A 21,271-nucleotide genomic window follows, 5' to 3' on the forward strand; every position below is an offset into this window, starting at 1 on the left:
ACCCTACCACACATTTAAAAATTTACCATGTTAATGAAAGTATTCATTTGCTTGGAAAAAGACAATTATGTAATAAAAATTACATCTGCAAAGAAAAGACTAACGTATTGTCAGGGATTTCCTCCAGATTGTGGGATATGAATGACTTGTTTTATTTGTGTATGAGTTTTCATAGTTTCCCAATCTAAAAAAAAAAACTTGCCCTGAAACCATGATGTAATTCCCTTTTCCCCAGTCCATGCTCCCTCCTTCTCCCAGCTGCAAACTGCATGCCTGAATGAGGGGCCAAACAGGCTACCAACAAGGCCCTCCTGGCCTTTTCTCAGACACCTCTAAGAGCCTCCTGACTCCACCCCTGCCCAAACTTTTCTTCCTTCTTCTGAGGTCTCCAAGGTTCCAGCCCATTACAGCACCGATGCCCTTTGCAAAGAACACATGATTTATTAGACAACTTGTCATTAACAGCATTGATTCAAGAAACAAAACTGATTTCCTTTAAAAAACAACAACACAAAAAACAAAAGCAGACTAACTGACCCTCCGGGGTGAGTGAGCCCTGCTGAGTTCATACAGCCCAGTCTGTAATGTCCAAACTCCCGGGACAGCTTCACAGGCAGAGCCAGGGCACGTGGCTGTCTGGGAACCTCCCTGTGAGTTTAGAAAGAGAATCACCGAAGGTAGGTTCTTTCCTCAGCCAAACCTGGACATGGTCCCTGTGCTCCTGACCTTCATCCCAAAGTCAAGGAGAGGGCACTGGCCTCAGGCCTGCCACTGAGGCAAATTAGATGCAGTGATTCAAGTAGTGTGGCCCCAGAAGGGAAGGCAAGGGGACAGGCGAGAGGGAACGCATCAGGTGCCCTGGGCAGTGTCTGCTGGGTCCCAGGCGGTGCCCACATCTCAGGCTACGAAGGAGTCAAAGCTGGAACTGAACAAGCCAACAAGTTCTGGGAAGGTGGGCCAGGATGGTGGGAAGCAGTGTCTGTCCGGTGCAGGGCCTTGGAGTCTTTCTTACCCTCAGTTCCAGTACAGAGCTCAGAGCACTCCCAGCAGGCCGTGCTGGGGAAGCAGGAAGGTTCCAGAAGAAGGGGGAGAGGATGCTGAGTCTGACCTCAGAAAGCCCAAAGAACATGCTTCTAACTCCTTTTCTGCCTTCCCGGGTCCCCCCATCCCCCAAACCAAGCACTTGCCAATCTGCAATAAATATCCAGTTTGAATAAATAGTAGAAATCTCCCAAAAACTGGGTTATGAGAGGAGGTGGCGCACAGGCAGGTGCAAAAAGTCCCAGCAGCATCCAAAGCAGGAGGAGCTGCCTGGGGGCAGCTGGGCCTGGCCCACAGCCTGACCGCTTTGGGGGCACCAGGGTACCTCCCTCCCAGTCTGAGGAGGAGGAAGACCCTGTCTGTCCCATTACCCAGCTGTCCAGACCCAAACCACCTGCCTCCTTACAAAAGGAGGGAGAGACTTGATCAGAATAAGCCCTTTCTTCCCACCGCCCAGCAGTGGGAGTAGCCAACAGCTCCTGCTCTAAGCACACCCGCCCCCAATCCTGGGCCCAGCCCAAGGAGGTGACAGCACCTCTTCTGCTGCTCGGCTCCCCTGGCGCTGACAGGATCCAGGGCCTCCGAGCTCAGCGCTGCCGGCCCGGCCCGGGGAGGCTCCCTTTGGTCCCGCTGGCCAATCATGGGACTCACCTCCCTGGATGGGCCCTGAGAGCCGCGGAAATGACTGCTCTTCTGAAGCACATGGACCCCAAACCCTGGCCCAGCACTGCCTTCCTGTCCTTTGCCTTTGGGGAAATCTCTGAAGACTCGGCTCTCCCTTCTCCACCCCTGGGCAGAAAGGAGGGTAAGAGGCTCAAAGCCTCATGGGCCATCATTTCTCAGCAGCTTTTGGTTTCCAAGATTTGGGGGAGGGAGGCAGGTTCAGGGCCCTCTAGTGAGGCACTGCGGACTCCCTCCCAGTCTGAGGACCTGGGAGCCTAGGGCTGGGGGTGGGAACAGGGTGCAAAAACCAAGGGTGGCTTCCAGGGGCTTTGCTAAGCCAGACTCCTCATTCTTTCTCTGGGTTTCACAGGCGTGGAGGGGAAGAGGGAGGGGAAGAGGCTGGGGATAAGGCACCCCAAGAGAGGAGGGCAGAGGGGGAGCCATGTTGAGGAGCAAAGCCTCTGTGAAAGAGGTGGAGGGAGGAGACAGGCAGAGACAGAAGGAGAAGCAGAGACCTAGAGGAACTCAAAGACCCTCCCCCCTCACACCCACACTGACAGACACAGAGGAGACTGACCACAGACACACACACTCGGTGAGAGAGGGGCAGAGGGTGTGGCCTGGGCCTGGCAGCTTCTAGCGCCCTCACAGTGTCACTGTGCCCACGGAGAAGCCTAAGCACCAACCCCAGAGGTGGTTTCTGGCTCATCTGCCAGGCACCTCCCCCACCGGAGCAGGAGGGATCAGCAGGGCAGCGGCAGGCGCGACCTGTGCCAGCCCAGCGCCCTCATCTGCCCAGGACACAACTTCCGGAGCTCCAGCCTTGCCCAGCGCCTGGGGGAGGGTCCCAGGGTGCAGGGCAGAGGGAGCCAGGGCTTGGTGGTCAGGCAGGAGCGTGGCACAGTGTGCCCCCAGTGGGAGTGGCCTGGGGGGCGGAGCTTCCCCTCGGCTGTGATCCCACAGGCTTCTGTGTTCCAGAAGCCAGGACGCCGGAACAAGTGGTGGCCTCTCTCCATGGGCCTCCGCTGCCAGGCTACTTGGAGTCTTGGAGTTCCTTGGCTTTCTGTAGGATCTGGCAGACATCTGTGATGGGGTAATCCTGAGCACGGGAAAAGCCAACAAGAGGCCTCTGAAGTCAGCTCCACCTGCGCCCACCCGTGCCCTTCCCACCAAGGCCTGTCACCATGCTGCATCCGGGGCCCTAGGCAGGGGCCACAGGTTATCACCCTACATGCGGCTACCATGGCGCCCACCTGGCACTACGTAACCAAGCCAACCAGCTCCGCCCACCGGTCCGGCTGCCCTTCCCTAGACCAGGGCCATTCTGCTCCTCCCTCCCCACCTGGCACTGGGCTTGACTGCCCATACATCCGCTCACAGGGGCACCTCAAAAGCCCAATCATGGGGTGCTTATGCCTGTTTACCAATCTACTCAGTAAAGTTATTGCAAACGAACCCCAGGGCAGGTGTCGGTGAAGAAACTGAGGTCTAGAGAACTTATTACTGCCTTAGGTCACATGGCTAGCAGAGCAGAACGAAGCTGTGAACCTAACACTGTCTGACGGCTGAGCCGATGTCCTTAACCACTGAGCCCCACACTTTCCTGCTTCTGAGCACCACCACACACTGGGCACCGCGGTGTCCCAGGTACAACGAACAGGTAGAGCGCTCGTTCAGAGAGGTCAAGTCATTCCGTCAAGGCCACACTACACTCCAGAGGTCAGTACCAAAGCCGGACTCACACCCAGCCAAACCCAGATCTGCATCAGGGGTCCAGACTCCTAAGCCTTGCTACACTCTACTGTTCTGACCCCGCCTGTCCCAGCAGCTGGCATGGAGTGGGCGCTTGGTAAGTGTCTGCCTCTGAACACCATTACCTGAAGGAGCCGCATGTTTACAGTGAAATCCCCTTCCAGCAACTGCTCCCGGATCAATCTGAGGAAGGAAAACAAGCAGCAAAGCGCTGGGACCCTGGGCTGCTCCGAGTGCAGGCCCCATCCGGCCCCTTCCAGCTCACCAGCCCCTGGCGAGTTTGGTGTGACACTGGCCCAAGGTTCCCAGCGGCCCCCTCCAGCCCAGGGAGAGCAGTCCCGCCCGCCCTCTGCTCCAGGCCACACTCACATGAGCATGGCGCAGCACACCAGGAGGAGGAAGTCAAAGCGGCTGTCGTCAGCGAAGAGGGAGTCCCAGATGCGGATGACGTCAGGCAGCAAGAACTCCTGGGACAGCAGCAGCGTCAGCCAGCGGAAGGCGAAGAACTGGGGCTTGATGTTCTGCTCTTGCTGGGGAGAGAGGCGCCAGTAGGTGCAAGGATCCGTGTTGGCTGGTCGCCATGTGACATCATGCGGTCTTTACATGTACATTCAGATACACAGCAGGGCCCGAGACCTAGCCGAGGAGGCAGCAGGCCAGGGGTGAGTGCCGGGCACTCGCGGGGCTAGCGCTGGGCCGCCTCCAAAGCCTTGCTCGGTTAAAGGGGTAGCTGCTGCTGCTGCCAACCCACGCTGTCACATCTTCTGATATTTTTAAAGAGAAGCCATAAACCCAAACTTACATAAGCTCTCTAGATTTTAAATGACAGCTCAGATTATTTTAAAACACTGTACATCCCATGCACCAACAGATTGCTGGTTCAATTCCTGGTCAGGGCACATGCCCAGGAGGCGGGCTGGATCCCCAGTAGGGGGAGTGCAGGAGGCAGCCCATTGATGGTCTGCTCTCACATCAATGTTTCTCTTTCTCTCTTGCTCTTCCTTCCTCTCTCTAAAAATCAATAAAAATATTAAAGAAATAAAACACTGTACAGATTACGGAGAGAGAGAGACCATTAGCCGGGCACTTACTGTAACTCAGTCGTGTGCTTAGCATGTTAAATATGTTACCTCATTTGTTTCCTCCATAGGACAAGCCTACAAGCAAATTATTCCCAGCAGAGAATATATTGTATTGATTTTTTTTAGGGAGGAAGGGAAAGGGATAGAGTTAGAAACATTGATTAGCTGCCTCCTGGGGATGTGCCAGCAACCAAGGTTCATGTCCTTGACCAGAATCGAACCTGGGACCCTTGAGTCCGCTCCATGGGCTCTCAGGGCCTCACACAGGCCGACACTCTTATCAACCGAGCCAAACCGGTTCGGGCCATATAAATTTTTTTATTCCCCAAACTCTTTATATATAACTTCTTTACTGAAATGTGTCCTGAAATAAACATAAAATACACCAGGTTTTAAAAAAATTTCTGAACTTTTAAAAATGAAATTCACCCTTCTTTTCTGAGATGACAAAAAGGCTGAACGAATTAAGTGCCTGGTAAACGTCTCCCATTGTGCCCGGCACACAACGGGCACCCTATCAACTCCCCTTCCCTGCCAGCCTGGGCTCTCGGCAGGGGGTCACCGTTCCCTAGCAACGGCAGCCACTTTCAATCCCCAGAACTCGCCCTGGACCTGGGATGCTCAGCAAGCCTGTCCCTTCCCACCTGGCCTTTCCGGGTGGGCCTGGTCCTCACCAGTTTCAGGTAGAGTTCCACATCCTTCTCCTTCAAGGTGGAGTACACCTTCTCCATCTTGTAGGTGATGCCGCACTGGGAGTCGTCCAGGCTCTTGATGAAGTTGTCCCGTATCTCGGCCATAAGGTTGGTGAAGCAAAAGAAGGTGTCTGCCTCGGCGTGCTCTGGGCGAGACGGGCAGGGTGAAGGCAGCCCAAGGGAGCCGGTGCCTCCTGAATCCCACCCCAAACCTCACCTCTGACACCCTCCCTTCACCCCCACGGGCAGGCTCAGTGCCTTCGCTGTCCCTGACCACTCTCCATCCCAATACTAAGGACATCCCCTCTTTCCTCTCCTCTTCTGGGAACACTGTACACCCGCTTAGCAACTGATTACATCTCTTCTGATGACATTTTTCAAATCACTATTTATTTAAGTCCTATCATTCCATTTCCTGTATAACATCTCCTGTCTGCTCTCAGACATTCAGTTACAAGTATCAAGAGCTCGGTCTTCTTCCAACATTCTAGCAGGTCTGAGCTGGGATGGCTCTGAGAGGTCCAGGCCAACCCCGTACCCGACGGGGGGAGGGAGGCCCAGAGAGAGGCTGCGGGCTGCACAGTCTGGTAAAGCCACTGGCCTGGCTTCCTTTGGTCCGCTTTTTAAGGAGCCGGCAACAAGGGATGGGGGCAGCCAAGAGCCCTTTTACCTTTCCACTCGTTGTTGGGGTCGGTGGCAAAGGTATAGTAGAGGGGCCCCACGATCTCGTTCATGCCCTGCACGTAAGCGATGCCAGGGTTGAGCTTGGCATAGATGAACAGGATCCGCTCCACCACCTCCCAGTGGGCCTCGCAGCCGTTGGGCAGCACCTCGTACTCATTCAGGGATGACGGCGTTGAGTGCTTGTGTGGGGAGCTCATCTGAGGGAGAAGAGGAGCCCAGTAAGACGATGGGTGGCATTATGGACAGCATGTTCTCATCAGCAATGTCTACCATTAAGTTTAAACTTAACCTCCAGCTGATGGGGAATACAGGGCTTACAGGAACGTGCCCAGGAGGAAGAGAAGACAAAGCCAGAAGGTGGGATATTCGACAAGACAGCTGGACCAAAATTAAATCTACAGTGATAAGCCCTGGACAGCTTTGCTCAGTGGTTAGAACATTGGCCCAAGTTCCGAAGGGTCTCAAGTTCAATTCCCAGGCAAGGAGACAAGCCTCAGCTGCAGGTTTGATCCCAGCCCGTTGGGGCGAGTATGGGAGGCAAGCAGTTGATGTGTCTCCCTCGCATCAATGTTTCTCTCTCTCCTCCTTTCCACTCTCTCTGAAGACCAATGGAAAAAATATCCTCGGGTGAGAATTAAAAAATAAATTACAGTGATGGAAGCCTAACTACTGCTTCCCTTTGGGAGAGGGGTACTGACTGGGAAGGGGCATATTCTGCAAAATAGAAACATTCTGTGTCTTGTTCTGGTTGGCGGTCACACAGATACCTACGTAAGGAAAAATTCATCCAGTGTATACCTAAGATTTGCGCGTTTTACTGCATGTTAAGTTATACTTCAATTTAGAAAACAAAACTTCAAATATGTCAAAAATAGAGAACAGGCTGCCGAAACCGGTTTGGCTCAGTGGATAGGGCGTCGACCTGCGGACTGAAAGGTCCCGAGTTTGATTCCGGTCAAGGGCAAGTACCTTGGTTGCGAGCACATCCCCAGTGGGGGGGAGGTGCAAGAGGCAGCTTGTCAATGTATCTCTCTCATCGACGTTTCTAACTCTATCCCTCTCAATTCCTCTCTGTGTAAAATCAATAAAACATATAAAAAAAAATGTTTTTTTAAATTGAGAACAGGCTAAGAATCTCCAAAAAGTGAAATGATGTGGGGGCTGGGGGAAGGGAATGCTGCTCCAGATCAAAAAACTAAAGAACCAGCAGCCCAAGGTGGCCCACAGACCTGGACTGGGGCCTGGTTGGGAGTAAAAACACAAAAATACTCCGAGCGCAACTGAGGACACACGGCATGGACGGGGCATTAGGAGTTATTAATCATCTGCTGTTCTCCTCCTGGAGGTGTCAGTGCTGAGGAGGGGGGCCTTATTCCCAGGAGGGGCCTGCTGAGGTGCTTGGGGGAGTCTAGGACACAAAAACCAATATGGCCCGATGTTAACTGTTGATAACATTAGCTGTGAAGAACATATAAGTATGCATTGTACTCTCTTTTTCAATATTTCTGAATGTTTTGAGATTTTCATAAGAAGAAATTGGAGAGGATAATCCCTACTTAAAACTTAGGAAATGCAGCAGAGGTCACCAACACCGGCTGCCCATCAGGTCCTCGGGAGCTTGGCACAGACTCGGGTGCTGGGGCCACCTGTGTGACAGCCACAGGCAAGCCAGGCAGGGACAGTGCAGGAAACTGTCCTGCAAGTGCAGCGCCCTGGGGCGTTTCAATTCCCTTTCCCATTGTACGTACACGTGCATGCGTATACATGCATGTACATGTGCAGACACACATACATGCCTACGTTTCCTGAGAGCTCTCTCAGTGCTCCACAACATGCCTCAATGTCATGCTCTGAACAACCTAGAATATTCTCCCAACATTCACTTTCAAGACTAGGAAACACAGGCTCAGAAAAGACAGGTCACTCATCATGTCTCCCATTAAATGGTGGCATTAGGATTCGATCCCAGGCTTGCTGACTCCAGAACCTGAGGTTCAGGCCTCAAAGTGTGCCCAGTGGTTTCCAGCTTTCCAGGAATCTGCATGGCCATGACCTCGTTTCATCTTGGCAATTCAAAAGCCAGGCAGGGCAGAAAGGATTATGCCCAGTCCACAGAGGAGGAGATGGAAGCCGAGGAAGGGAAGCCCAGATGACTCGCCCAGGGTTAAGCAGATGGTCAGCTCTGACTCAATTGCCCCGCCACGGGTCCAGAGTCTAGGAATGAAGCTTCTGGTCAGCTGCTCTGCCCCCAGGACAAGGTCCAAACCTAAAATGGGTAAGAGCTCAGCTCCCGGCCCTCAGTGACTAGTGAAAGGAATGACAGAGCCAGGCGCTGCCGCCAGGACACACAGCCAGCCCCCGTCACTCAGCCAGCATTCTGCACCTCCACACACCCAGCTGTCGCAGGCACGCGGCCACTGGGACCAGCTGTAACTGCCCATCAGCCCTGCAGCGGGAAGTGGCTGCTCTCCTACAGACACAACAACTGACCAGCCGTTCCACTTGGAGGGAAAAGCTCCATAGTGTCATGTCTCTAGCTTCTGGAAGGTTACAGGGAAGCTTTTCCTGTGTAGGAGGCAGTGAAAAGTCAGAGCTCCAGGTACCGAACCGGTAGGTAGGCGTTAGGAAGTAAGCTTACACACTCAGCTGGCGGTAGTTACAGAGCCTGTAGAAGACGGGGTTCAAGCACTCAGCATGGCCTGGCAGCACAAGTCCATCAATCCTCCCTCCCCAGCCCCTCAGATCTGTCTTTGCCCCAACTCCCCCCGGCTCCTGCCTGAGCAATGCAGCCACCTCCCAGGCCCCTCCACCCCGCCTCCGCTGGTCCTGCCCCTTCAGGTCAACACCCCACCGCGCCAACAGCGGCCTTTTACAAGAACAGACCCGGATCACATCACTGTCCTCTCAGAATGCCACCAGCGCTCCCCAGCCCTCAGGACAAAAGCCCCACGGCCTCACCACCAGCCACCTCTCAAGTGTCCTCCAGCCACCTTCTCTCCCTTGCCCTCCGCTCCTAGCCACACTGCACACCTCCATTCCCTGAACACACCACACTACCTCGTGCCCAAAGACCGCCACATATGCCCTCCTACCTTCCGGAATATTCTTTCCTCCCAGCTTGAACATAAGACTTCCTCTGGGAAGTCTTCCCTGATAGCCAGGCCAGGTCAGCTCCCCACCCATCAGTGCTCCCATCACACCTGGAGGTACTTTTGAAAGAGCCATCTCCACTCCAAGAGCAGCCTGGCTCCCCCACCACACAGCAGGGACCTCCCCCAGCAGCCATTACATCAGCCTTGACCTTGATCCCTGGCTTTCCAGAAAGAGCCCCGGCAGAACTGAACTTGTCTTGAGTGACTGTCGGGACAGACGGTCGTGGGGCCGGTGGCCAAAGGGAAGCAGGAAGGAGAAGGCTGTCACGGGGCGCCCCCGGGGCCCGCAGGCGGCCTCACATTGGTGACCCCGCTCCGGTTCCGGGCCACCGTCTGCGACTTCAGCGTCGTCTGCTCCACCCGCTTACGGAGGGTCTCAAAGTCGTTCTGGGGGTCCAGGATGAGGAGGCACGGGTACTCGGTGGCCCTCTGGAAGAAGGAAATGTCCGGGCACAACCTCCTGCAAGAGGGAACAGGAGAGAGCACTGTTAGTCAGGACCGAGGCGTCAGACATTCCAGCTCCCAAAAGACATTTAAAAAAATAACATTATAGATTTTTAATTTAGTTTTTAAGAGGCAATCATTATAACATATAACCATATTCTTATGTGTATTTGCAAATACACCCACACACACACACACACATATACATATAATATATACTTTTTAAAGTCTTCTTATTGAACTTATGATCCAACTCGTCCCTTAAATCACAAACATCTTTCCATGTCAAGAACAGCTAGTATGTACAAGAGTGCTAACTGAAGTGTGGTTTAGGATGGTTACACTGCACATTGTACAGAACATTCTACAGCTGCCATGGGAAATAAATGTCCAAGACAAAGTGAGCGGAGAAGCAAGTCCAAGGTCCAGCCGTCTCCCTCCCGTGGCTCCCTGGGCTCTCAGGGCCTCGCACAGGCAGATCCCACGCCCCGCGGCCTTTCCCTCCCTCTCCCCAGGCCCCTGACTCCCCGGAGCTCAGCCTGAACGCTGCTCCCTCAGCAAGGCACCTGAACTCTCCCTTCAGAGCATTTACCATCAACGCTGATTACACGAATTTGTTGAACACCTGTCTTCCCATCGCCCCCGCCCCCAAGGCTCTAGGCTCCTTTGGGAGAGGGACACCTGTCTCGGCACTAGAGCAGGGGGTCAATATCGCCATAGAGCAGGGGGTCAATATCCATCTGGTGAAGGAATGATCAGGTGAACCCATAAACGCCCAGGACAACTGAGACCAAGGCAGGGAGGAGAGAGCTGGCCGCCGGCAAGCACAGTGACCCCACACACACTCACTGCACCCGCCAGCCCATTCTCAGGCCCCGCATCACTGACTGCCCAGACACCACCCACAGCTCCTCATGCCCCACTGCACCCTGCTGGCCGGGCTGGGAAGGAAAAGGACAGAACTGGGACCGCCCAGGAGTCCCAGGGCCCCCTCCCAGCCTAGCGCCCGCTCACCGGACGTCTTTGTCGATCTGCAGCAGCACCTCGTTGTCCTTGAAGTAGGTGTTCCACCGGCTGTCGGGGTTGGGGTTGAGAGGCTGTGGGGAGGACACAAGCTGCTCTCCCAGGCCCGGCGGGAGCTCCAGAGGCATTGCCTTCAGAGGCCTGAGCAGTGGCCTCACACCATCAATCCCATCACAGGCCCCGCTGGGGCTCCGAGACCCCGTTCAACTCCGCAGCCAACAGCCAAGCCCAGCTGCCTGCTCTGAGCACACATTCCTTCTGCCTCCTGCTCTGGCTCTAGGATGCTCCCAGGACAGGTTCTCACTAAATGCTTGTCGACGGAATGAATGGATGAATGAATGCCGGATCTTGAGGTCTAAATGATGCTCTGAGTCACTGACTGCAACCCTTGGAGGCTGGGCCTGCATGGGCCCCACCGCCACGTCTCACACCTCGAGGCGCGCAGGCCGAGCTCATACTAAAAGAACGAAGGGGCTTCCTCCAGGCCAGAAAGGCAGTCCGCCTCACTCCCACCTGCCCTGGCTCCCTTCAGCTAGCAACCCACAGAACCTGCGTCAAGGAACAGGGTGAGGCGGGAAGGAGACAATGCAGGCAGAGGCCGGGCTCAGTGCTGCTCACAGCCCTCTGAGCTGCCACTTAGATTCCCGCCTGGGCCCGGGGCAGCGGGGAGACCACCTTCAGGGGCAGAGCAGCCAAATGAAGAACGGAGGTACTGGAAGGGCCAACTGCCCACTCAAAGCCCACCCCCCTCTCCACCCTGTAGCCCCCGTCCCCGCTGCTGACCCCTACTCACATGGTCCTCAAAGGTCACATCCTCTCTGGACACCCCCATGTTGGCCTTGGCAATGCCGGGCTGGATAATCATTTCCCTCAGGAACTGGGAGTACAGCTCCCTGCAGGAGAGAAGAGCGGGGAGGGTAACTCCCAAGGCCTTGCCCGGGAGCCCGGAACAGGAGACAGGTCAGACTCAGCACCACCTGCTCTGTCTGATACGAAGACCCTCCCGCCATCCTCCTCTCCCAGGTCTCACCTACCTCTGCTTGGCCAGGATGGCGGTCCATGAGGCGCGCTCCAGCGGGAGGTAGTTTAAGAGAATCTGCACAGAGCGAGAGGAGCACAGCGCTGGTGACCCCCAGCCCAACGCCGGACAGCAGGTGGAGGCCGACAGGCCTCAAGCGAAACCTCCGATGACGCCCAGCGAGGGCGTGCGGGGCTGAAGCCCAGGAGCGTGGGCATGGGCCGGGGGCCTCCCCTTCCTCCCCACGCCTCCCTCCTCCTTTACCCCAACCCAGGCCTTTCCTCCTCTCCTCCTCACAGACCCTTCCAGGGGATCATAAGACCCTGTGCTCCAAGGGGCTGGAAACCAGGAGACTGGGCTCCCACAGCCACAGCACTTCATCGTTTGGGACAAAGCACAGCCTTTTTCGTCCCAATATGCTTCACTGCCCCTGCTCTGTCTGAGCCAGGACCCACAGGGCTTCGCTGGCATGACAAAGCCTTCCATCCCCAAAGGGATCCTGCAGGGGACACCGAGAGGAACCGAAAGCCCAGGACTTCCCAGAAAAGCTCCCCCAGACAACGCAAGGAAAGGCACAGAACAGAAAGGGGGGCCGGGGACAGGAGGGGGGGGGGCACAGCAGCCTGTGCAGGAACCAGGGACTCTCAGCAGAGCAGAAGCCCCCCCCCCCCCCCAGGCACACCCACCTTCCAGCAGAGGCACCGGAGTCCGCCCTCACAGGGGATGCCTGTGGACACAGCGGGCAAAGGTCACACCTAGGCCAGAGCCCCCCACCCCCACCCCCCCGGCCCTCCACCTCGGAGCCAGTCGGCAGGGAGTGGAGTGAGCAAGAAGTACTTCTTCAAGAACCGTTTACTGCCACAAAAGTTACTAGACTAGGTGCTCATCCTGTGTGTGCTTTCTCTCCGTGACCCCTGACCCGTCCCCAGCCCAGAGCTCCCTCTATCTGGACTATTCCTTGGAGGATTAACCTCCTCATCCTGGATATTTCTTCCTCGGAGCAGCCTGTACCAACCACCATCTCTTCCCATTCAGGCCAGTCGCCCCCTATGAAGAATGGCTCCGTGACGTCCCAGCAAACCCCACAGCCCGGATGGCGGAGCGGAATCTGTGTACATGGCTACCATTTTAATGCTCACTGAGGGTAAGCCCCAGGACAAGAACCTCATCTGACTGACATTCCCGGCGCCTGGCACCGGGCACGGCACACAGGAGACCGTACACTAAGCTACAAATGCTAGATCTCTGTGCTTTCCGGACCTGACCGCACTTCACCCTCATTATAACCCTTGTAAGGAGGGAAGGTCAGCTTCACTGTCCTCATCTTACAGATAAGGAATGTCATCAAGGACTCAAGACACAGGTCAGTCTGTCTCCTGGGGTCAAACTTTCCCCACTGCCGCAGACCGCGCCCTCCGAGGCCTGGCAGATTCCTCAGCCCCGCTGTCCCCAGCATCTCAAGAGCCCAGTTACCACCCCCGACAGAAAGGCAACTTCTGCGCAGCCGTCAGAAACCTCGAGTGCAGCTGCTGTCCGAGGTCCCTGCCTACCCGGACCGGGAGCTCATGACCCCATCTCAGAACCTGCGAGGGGAAGCAGATCCCTAAGAATGCCTTATTGACAGAAGTACAAAGGCTGAGCAGCGACGAGAAGCTCCACACAACAGCCTGGGGTTTTTAAAAGATGAAGGCTGACCGAGCCAGCAAGGGCAAAGTCAAACACTGCCGGGGAGCAGCTCTACCAGCCAGTTGTCTCAGGCTGGAAACTTTCTCACCGCTAACCAAAGTTCACTATCGCCTCAGTAGGCGTTGGTCCCCAGCCAGGGACAGAACCAGGAACTACCCTGCAGCTACCAAATTCTGCAACACAGGAAGCGTGGGGAATGAGGGAGGACGGGCCTCAGCTCAAGAAGTCTCCTCCCCACGCTCTTCCTGCCATCCTCTGTCCTCCCAGTTATTCCAAGGAGGTGACAAAGCGTCCTTCAGACACCAATGAAGCCCCCTAAAGCCCCCGGCAAGCTAACTGTGGCCACTCACTGTGGCTCAGGGAGTTCCTGGTTGGTCGGCTCCACAGGATCTGGAGAAGCCCCAGGAGGCAGGCTGGCCCCCAGAACCCAGCAGGCATGGCCCTGGGCATCCTCACCACAATGCCGCTCTGGGAAAACTCTGAAAACGGGGCGCTGCCTCTTACCACTAAAACTGAGTTCCCGGAGCTTCTCCAAGGCGATGGTGGGCTCCTTCAGGACCTCCTGGAAGTCCGCAATCCTGGAAGGCGGGAGGGGGAGGCAGATGAGATGCACCCAAACCGAAGATGACAGACAGGCTTAGTGAGCACTCCGAAGCCCACGGCTCCCTCAGACCACCCATCTCCAACCTGCTGCTCCCTCCCCTTCAGATGGCAAAGCTCACGAAGGTGAGCATCATGAAGCCAGACACATTCTCACATGTAGTGAGCTGGCATTTATTGGGCACTTCCTGCCAGCCAGGTCCAGCCCACAGCTCCACTCTCTGAACTCAATGAACCCCGGGAACCAGGAGTAATTTGATCCACAGACAGCGGACCTGTGTAACCTGCAGGCAGCTCTCCAGGCTCAAAAATATAACCATGAGAAGGCCTCCGGGCCTGCCTGCAGGCCAGGGCAAAAGGTCTAAAACAACAAATCCTGCAGGAAAACTGAAGATGGAGAGAAAATTTAGCCAATGCTGCAGGATTTGGCCTGGGAGAGGGGGCAGACGGGAAAATTCAGGTTTCCTAGCATTTCTAGTAAGAAATGAGCACGGGATATGGCAAGTATTTGGAGGAGGGTACTAAAGGTTAACAAGAAAAAGGGTGGGAGGCCTGAGGAACTGGGCACTGAGGCCCTGAATGAGGAAGGCACCAGGGGAAGAGGGAACCCAGGGCGAGAGAGAGAGAGAGAGAGAGAGAGAGAGAGAGAGAGAGAGCGAGCCACACACAGAGACAGAGACAGACAAGCGGTGACACCTCGGGGTCCAAAAGTGCCTCCTCCCCGTGCCCACTCAGGCCCACCGGCAATGAGGCTGGGAAGTGGGCGCCCGAGCCCCTCCGCCCGAGACTGCGGGCGCCTGGCCGCATCCGCGCGCGCTCCGCGAGGCCGGGGTGGCGGCCCGCCCGGGTGGGCCCCGCGGCTCCTTACCGGCTCTTGTGCAGACTCGACATGGTGTTGACTTCCGGATCCCCCCTGCCGCCTCCGCCGCCCCCGGGACGCGGGGCGCTCCGCACAGGCCTCCGACCGGAAACGCGCCGCCCGCGTGCGTGTTCCGCGCCGCTCCGCCCCCCACTCACGTGCCGCCCCCTTCCCCTAGGACACGCCCCCTCCCTAGACCTCGCCCTTCTCCAGGCCCCGCCCCTTTCCGTAGGCCCCGCCCCGGCCAAGTGTGAGGGCGCTGAGCGGGTGCCCTAAGGTTCTTCCTGGCGCTTCCCTGCGCCTCCGGTTCCATCCATGAAATATACCCGTCGCCGCCTCCTTGTCACCGGCATTTAGCTCTCGTGTCCTTGTTCCAGGAATGTACTCCTCCGCCACGCTACACAGGAATCTTCCCTGCCAGATCTTCACCCCGAGAGCAGATATTGGACGGAAAACAGGACTACAAGCCAGTGTTTCGGTGACTTTTGGATTTCGTGAAGACAAAATGTGCTATAAAAGAACAATAGAGCCCTAGCTGGTGTTGCTCAGTGGATAGAGCATCAGCCTGAGGACACCCCCACCCCTTCGATTCAGGTCAAGGGCACGTGCCCAGGTTGCGGGCTCGATCCCCAGGAGAGGGCGTGCAGGAGGCAGCCCAGCAATGATTCTCTCTCATCACTAATGTTTCTAACTCTCTCCCCCTCTCCCTTCCTCTCTGAAATCAATATATATATAAAAATAGCCAAAACCGGTTTGGCTCAGTGGATAGAGCGTCGGCCTGCGGACTGGAAGTTCTGGGTTCGATTCTGGTCAAGGGCATGTACCTTGGTTGTGGGCACATCCCCAGTAGAGGGTGTGCAAGAGGCAGCTGATGGATGATTCTCTCTCATCAATATTTCTAACTCTATCCCCCCTCTCTTCCTCTCTGTAAAAAATCAATAAAATATATATTAAAAATAAATAAATAAATATGAAATCTTACCAACATGGATATAATGGAATTTTTTTAATAAAAAGAATTAATTGTACATAAAGGGAAATCCACGCTGTGTACTTACTTTTATCCGCCTCCTCTCACTCAGCATAATTATTTTGAGATCCGTTGTAACGGATCATCCTTTGTGTTGCTGTGCAGATCCCATCGTCTGGAGGGACCATAGTCTGTCCTTTGCACACTTGGATTGTCTCCAGTTTGGGGCTATTACAATAAAGCCACAGTGAATATTTGTGCACAAGTCTTTACGTGGACACATGCTTTCATTTTTCTTGGAGTGGAATGGCTGGATGTATTTAAAATTTTTAGAAAATATCTAGGCAAACCATTTTCTAAAATGTTTCTATCCCTTTATACCCATACTGGAAGTGTATGCGAGTTTCTGTTGTAACATATCTTCATCAACACTTAGTATGGTCAGCCATTTTTTTAATATATTTTATTGATTTTTTACAGAGAGGAAGGGAGAGATATAGAGAGCTAGAAACATCGATGAGAGAGAAACATCGACCAACTGCCTCTTGCACAACCCCCACCGGGGATGTGCTCTCAACCAATGTACATGCCCCTGACCGGAATTGAACCTGGGACCTTTCAGTCCACAGACCAACGCTCTACTGCTGAGCCAAACCGGTTTTGGCATGGTCAGTCTTTTTAATGTTAGACATTCCAGTAGTGGTATCTTGTCATTGTTCTAATATGCATGTCCCCAAAGACCAATGACATTGAGTGTGTTCTCATGTGTTTGCCATCTGTATATCTTCTTTGGGGAAGTTACCTGTTCAAAACTATTTCCCAATCTTCATTAAATTGCTTGTTTTCTCACTGAAATATACTTTTGAGAATTCTTTATATTTTCTAGACATCTTTTTTTTTAAATTTTGGTAATATATACATAACACAACATTTCCATCTTAGTCATTTTAAGTGTACAGCTCAGCAGTGTTGGGTGTATTTACACTGTACTGTAATCTCCAGAACACTTTTGTTGTTCCTGCTGTTACTGGTGATCCTCAATGGAGGATGCTTTCTCCGTTGATGTTTAGAGAGTGGAAGGGGGGATGTGTTTTCTCTTACATCGATGCTTCTCTCTCTCTCTCTCTGTCGGAGAAAACACACCCTTTGGTTGCCTCCCAAACTGGTTCTGACCAGGGCCAGGGATCGAACCTGCGGCCACAGCACGTGCCTTGACTGGGAATCCAACCTGAGACCCTTCAGTGCGAGGCCAATGCTCTAGCCACTGAGTAACACTGGCCGGACTCCAGAACTCTTTTATCCAGCAAACTCTAAATGCACTAAACGACAACTCCCCATTCCCCCTTCCCAGCCTCTGGCAACCATCATTCTTCTCTCTGTCTCTATGACTTTGACTCTCTAGGGACCTTATATAAGTGGAATATATAGTAGGCTTTTAAAAAAACATTTTTATTGATTTCAGAGAGGAAGGGAGAGGGAGAGAGATAGAAACATCCATGATGAGAATCATTGATCAGCTACCTCCTGCACACCCCCTACTGGGGATCAAGCCTGCAACCCGGGCATGTGCCCTTGACTGGAATTGAACCCAGGACCCTTTAGTCCTCAGGCTGATGCTCTATCCACTGAGCCAAATCAGCGAGGGCTCATATAATATCTTTTTTAAAATTTAACTCTTGCCGGGACCGGTTTGGCTCAGTGGATAGAACGTCGGCCTGCGGATTGAAAGGTCCCGGGTTCGGTTCCGGTCAAGGGCATGTACCTTGGTTCCGGGCACATCCCCAGTAGGGGGTGTGCAAGAGGCAGCTGATTGATGATTCTCTCTCATCGATGTTTCTAACTCTCTATCCCTCTTTCTTCCTCTCTGTGAAAAATCAATAAAATATATTTTTAAAACAAAATTTAATTCTTGACAGTATTAGAGATGTTCCCAAATTTCCCCCCTTTACTCCCCTCCTCCCAGTCCCTGCCCCATCCCAGTCCTTCACCACACTGATAGACTGTGTCCATTCCTTATGCAAATACCTCTTAAAGTCCCTGGGGTTTTTTTTTCTCTCTTTTTTTTTTTTAATATATATTTTATTGACATTTTACAGAGAGGAAGGGAGAATGATAGCTAGAAACATCGATGAGAGAGAAACATCCATCAGCTGCCTCTTGCACACCCCCTACTGGGGATGTGCCCGCAACCCAGGTACATGCCCTTGACTGGAATCGAACCTGGGACCTTTCAGTCCACAGACCGACACTCTATCCACTGAGCCAAACCGGTTTCGGCAGAGTCCCTGTTTTCAATGCTTTTGGGTAGGAACCCAGAAGGTGAATTGCTGGGCCATCGGTAATTCTGTTTTTAATTTGTTTTAAGAACTACCATATACTGTTTTCCACGATGGCTACAGCCATTCCTATTTTCTACAACAGTGCACAAGGTTCCAGTTTTCCCACATCTTCACCACCAGTTGTTATTTTCTGTTTCGTTGTTGTTTTCTATTTTTATGCCATAGCCACCCTAGTGGGTATGAGGTGGTACAAGTCTTTTTATGTATATAAAAATATTTTTATTGATTTCAGAGAGGAAGGGAGAAGGGAGAGAGATAGAAACATCAATGATAAGAGAGAATCATTGATTGGCTGCCTCCTACACGCCCCACACTGGGAACTGAGCCCACAACCCAGGCATGTGCCCTTGGCTGGAATTGAACTCGGGACCCTTCAATCCATAGACCGATGCTCTACTTGCTGAGCCAAACAGGATAGGGTGGTACACGTTTTTTAAGTTAAGATATGTGAATTGTAGATATTTTTTCCCAGTCTGTGGCTTGCCTTTATATCCACTTAACAATGTTTGATTAAAAGCTCGTAATTTTCATACTAACGTCTGCAGTTTCTTTATGTCATATCCAACAAACCTTTGCATAACCAGTATCACAAAGATTTTTCTCCTATGCTTCCTCCTACAGGCTTTATCATTTTAGGTGCTACATGTAGGTCTATGACCCATGTTTTAAAGTTTACAATTCATTTTGTCTTAGTAATTTTTGTAAGTGGCATGAGATACGGATCAAAGTTTATTTATTTCCATATTAGTGTCCATTCAGCAGTTGGAGAACATGAGGGTTACTGCTCTTCTGGAGTACTATGGATAATGCTGGGAACATTTTCTCCTGGGTACACACTTAGAATTTCTAGGTCCTATGGTAACTCTATGTTTAACTTTTTAAAACATAGTTTTTATTGTTTTTTTGTTTTGTTTTGTTTTTTTACAGAGAGGAAAGGAGAGGGATAGAGAGTCAGAAACATCGATGAAAGAGAAACACCGATCAGCTGCCTCCTGCGCACACCCCATCGGAGATGTGCCCACAACCAATGTACATGCCCTTGACCGGAATCGAACCTGGGACCCTTCAGTCCACAGACCGACGCTCTATCCACGGAGCCAAACCGGTTTGGGCTATGTTTAACTTTTTAATGAGGAATTGCCAAGCCGCTTAAAGCCGCTGACCATTTCGCATTCCCAGAGCAATGCAGGGGTGTTGTTCTGCTTCCTTGATAAGACTTGTCATCGTCTATCTCTTCGATCATATCCGCCCGGAGGACATGAAGCTGGTTTGCATTTCCCTGATGACAATGATGCTGAGTATCTTTTCCTGTGCATCTTGGCCACGTGCGTATCATCTTTGGAGAAATGTCAGTTCTTTTGCTATTTCACATTGGGTTATCTGTCTTTTAATTGTTTAGTTGCTTAGGTATCCTGGGTTACTATTTGTATCAAATATACGATTTTCCAATAGTGTCTCCTATTCTGTGGGTTGTATCCCTCCCCCCTTTTTCTTAATCTTCATTGTTGAAAGTATTACTGTAGCTATGTCCCCTTTTGCCCCCATTCACCCCTTCTAGCCCGCACCCACCTGCCACCCAGGTTGTCTTTTCACTTTCTTTTTTTTTTTTTTTTAAATATATGTTTTTTAAATATATTTTATTGATTTTGTACAGAGAGGAAGGGAGAGAGATAGAGAGCTAGAAACATCGACGAGAGAGAGTCATCGATCAGTTGCCTCTTGCACACCCCCCACTGGGGATGAGCCCGCAACCAAGGTACATGCCCTTGACCGGAATTGAACCCGGGTCCCTTCAGTCCCCAAGCCGACGCTCTATCCATTGAGCTAAACCGGTCCCGGCGACTTTCTTTTTTTTATAATTATATTTTATTGATTCTTTACAGAGAGGAAGGGAGAGGGAGAGAGAGCTAGAAACATCGATCAGCAGCCTCCTGCACATGTCCCACAGGGGATGTGCCCCCAACCAAGGTACATGCCCTTGACCAGAATCGAGCCTGGGACCCTTGAGTCCACAGGCCGTTGCTCTATCCACTGAGCCAAATCGGTTAGGGCGGTCTTTTCACTTTCTTGATGGTGCCGTTTGAAGCAAAAAAGTTAATTTTGATGAAATCCAATTTGTCTGTATTTTTCTCTTGTGTTTGGTGACATATTAAAGAAAGCACTGCCGCCGAAACTGGTTTGGCTCAGTGGATAGAGCGTCGGCCTGCGGACTGAAAGGTCCCAGGTTCGATTCTGGTCAAGGGCATGTACCTTGGTTGCGGGCACATCCCCAGTAGGGGGTGTGCAAGAGGCAGCTGATCAATGATTCTCTCCCATTGATGTTTCTAACCCTCTATCCCTCTCTTTTCCTCTCTGTGAAAAATCAATAAAATATATTTTTTTTAAAATAAAAATAAATAAAATCAACCTTTTTATTTTTTTATTTTTATTTTATTTTTTGTAAATATATTTTATTGATTTTGTACAGAAAGGAAGGGGGAGAGATATTTAGAAACATCGATGAGAGTCATTGATCAGCTGCCTCTTGCACACCCCCTACTGGGGATATGCCCGCAACCAAGGTACATGCCCTTGACCAGAATCGAACCCGGACCCTTCAGGCCCCAAGTCGACGCTATCCATTGAGCCAAACCGGTCTCGGCTCAACTGACTTTTTAAAAGATTCAAAATTATACATAGTTAGCTCAACTGGTGTGGCTTGGTGAATGTTGACCTATGAACTGGGGGTCACTGGTTCATTTCTCGTCAGGGCATATGCCCAAGTTTCAGGCTCAATCCCAGTGTGTGGTGTGCATGAGGCAGTTGATCAATGATTCTCTCTCATTATTGGTGTTTCTACCTCTCTCCCCCTCTCCCTTCCTCTCTGAAATCAATAAAAATATATTTTTTAAATTCACAAAGTTAGAATTAGGGTGAAGATCACGTGGAGATAAAATTCCTTGCCCTAGCCGGTTTGGTTCAGTGGATAAATTGTCGGCCTGTGGACTGAAGGGTCCCGGTTTCAATTCTGGTCAGGGGAACATACCTTAGTTTCGGGGTTGATCCCCCAGTAGGGCAAGTGCAGAAGGCAGCCAATCAATGATTGTCTCTCATCATTGATGTTTCTCTCTCCCTCTCCCTCTCCGAGGAATTACCAAGCTGCTTAAAGCCACGTAAAGCCACTGCACCATTAGACATATACATACTAGAGGCCTGTTGCATGAAATTCATGCAAGGAGCTAGGCCTCACAGCCGGGATGGGAAGGTTGTTCAGCTGTTTGGTCTAA

The 21,271-nt window shown here is 52.4% G+C and overlaps 1 protein-coding gene across 2 annotated transcripts; it reads right to left on the minus strand.

Annotated features, from left to right (window-relative positions):
* Nucleotides 1-418: 418 nt before the first annotated feature.
* Nucleotides 419-14,852, minus strand: TBC1D13 (TBC1 domain family member 13). 2 transcript variants are annotated; one of them, XR_014796424.1, is made up of 12 exons: nucleotides 14,706-14,838; nucleotides 13,742-13,815; nucleotides 12,238-12,278; nucleotides 11,568-11,629; nucleotides 11,327-11,426; nucleotides 10,525-10,607; nucleotides 9,367-9,526; nucleotides 5,901-6,111; nucleotides 5,213-5,376; nucleotides 3,826-4,092; nucleotides 3,582-3,639; nucleotides 419-2,803 (listed from the first exon to the last, which is right to left on the minus strand). XR_014796424.1 is itself a non-coding variant. In XM_084899855.1 (12 exons), the coding sequence occupies exons 1-12, from the start codon at nucleotides 14,726-14,728 to the stop codon at nucleotides 2,738-2,740; spliced, it is 1,203 nt and encodes a 400-aa protein (XP_084755981.1). In that variant the 5' UTR covers nucleotides 14,729-14,852; the 3' UTR covers nucleotides 419-2,737. The 2 variants fall into 2 exon arrangements, 1 of the variants encoding a protein (XP_084755981.1); XM_084899855.1 differs by having other exon boundaries at nucleotides 3,826-3,986; nucleotides 14,706-14,852.
* Nucleotides 14,853-21,271: the final 6,419 nt, after the last annotated feature.

The sequence above is a fragment of the Pipistrellus hanaki genome (assembly GCF_964339955.1).
Source record: "Pipistrellus hanaki genome assembly, chromosome: 11".
NCBI lineage: Eukaryota > Metazoa > Chordata > Mammalia > Chiroptera > Vespertilionidae > Pipistrellus > Pipistrellus hanaki.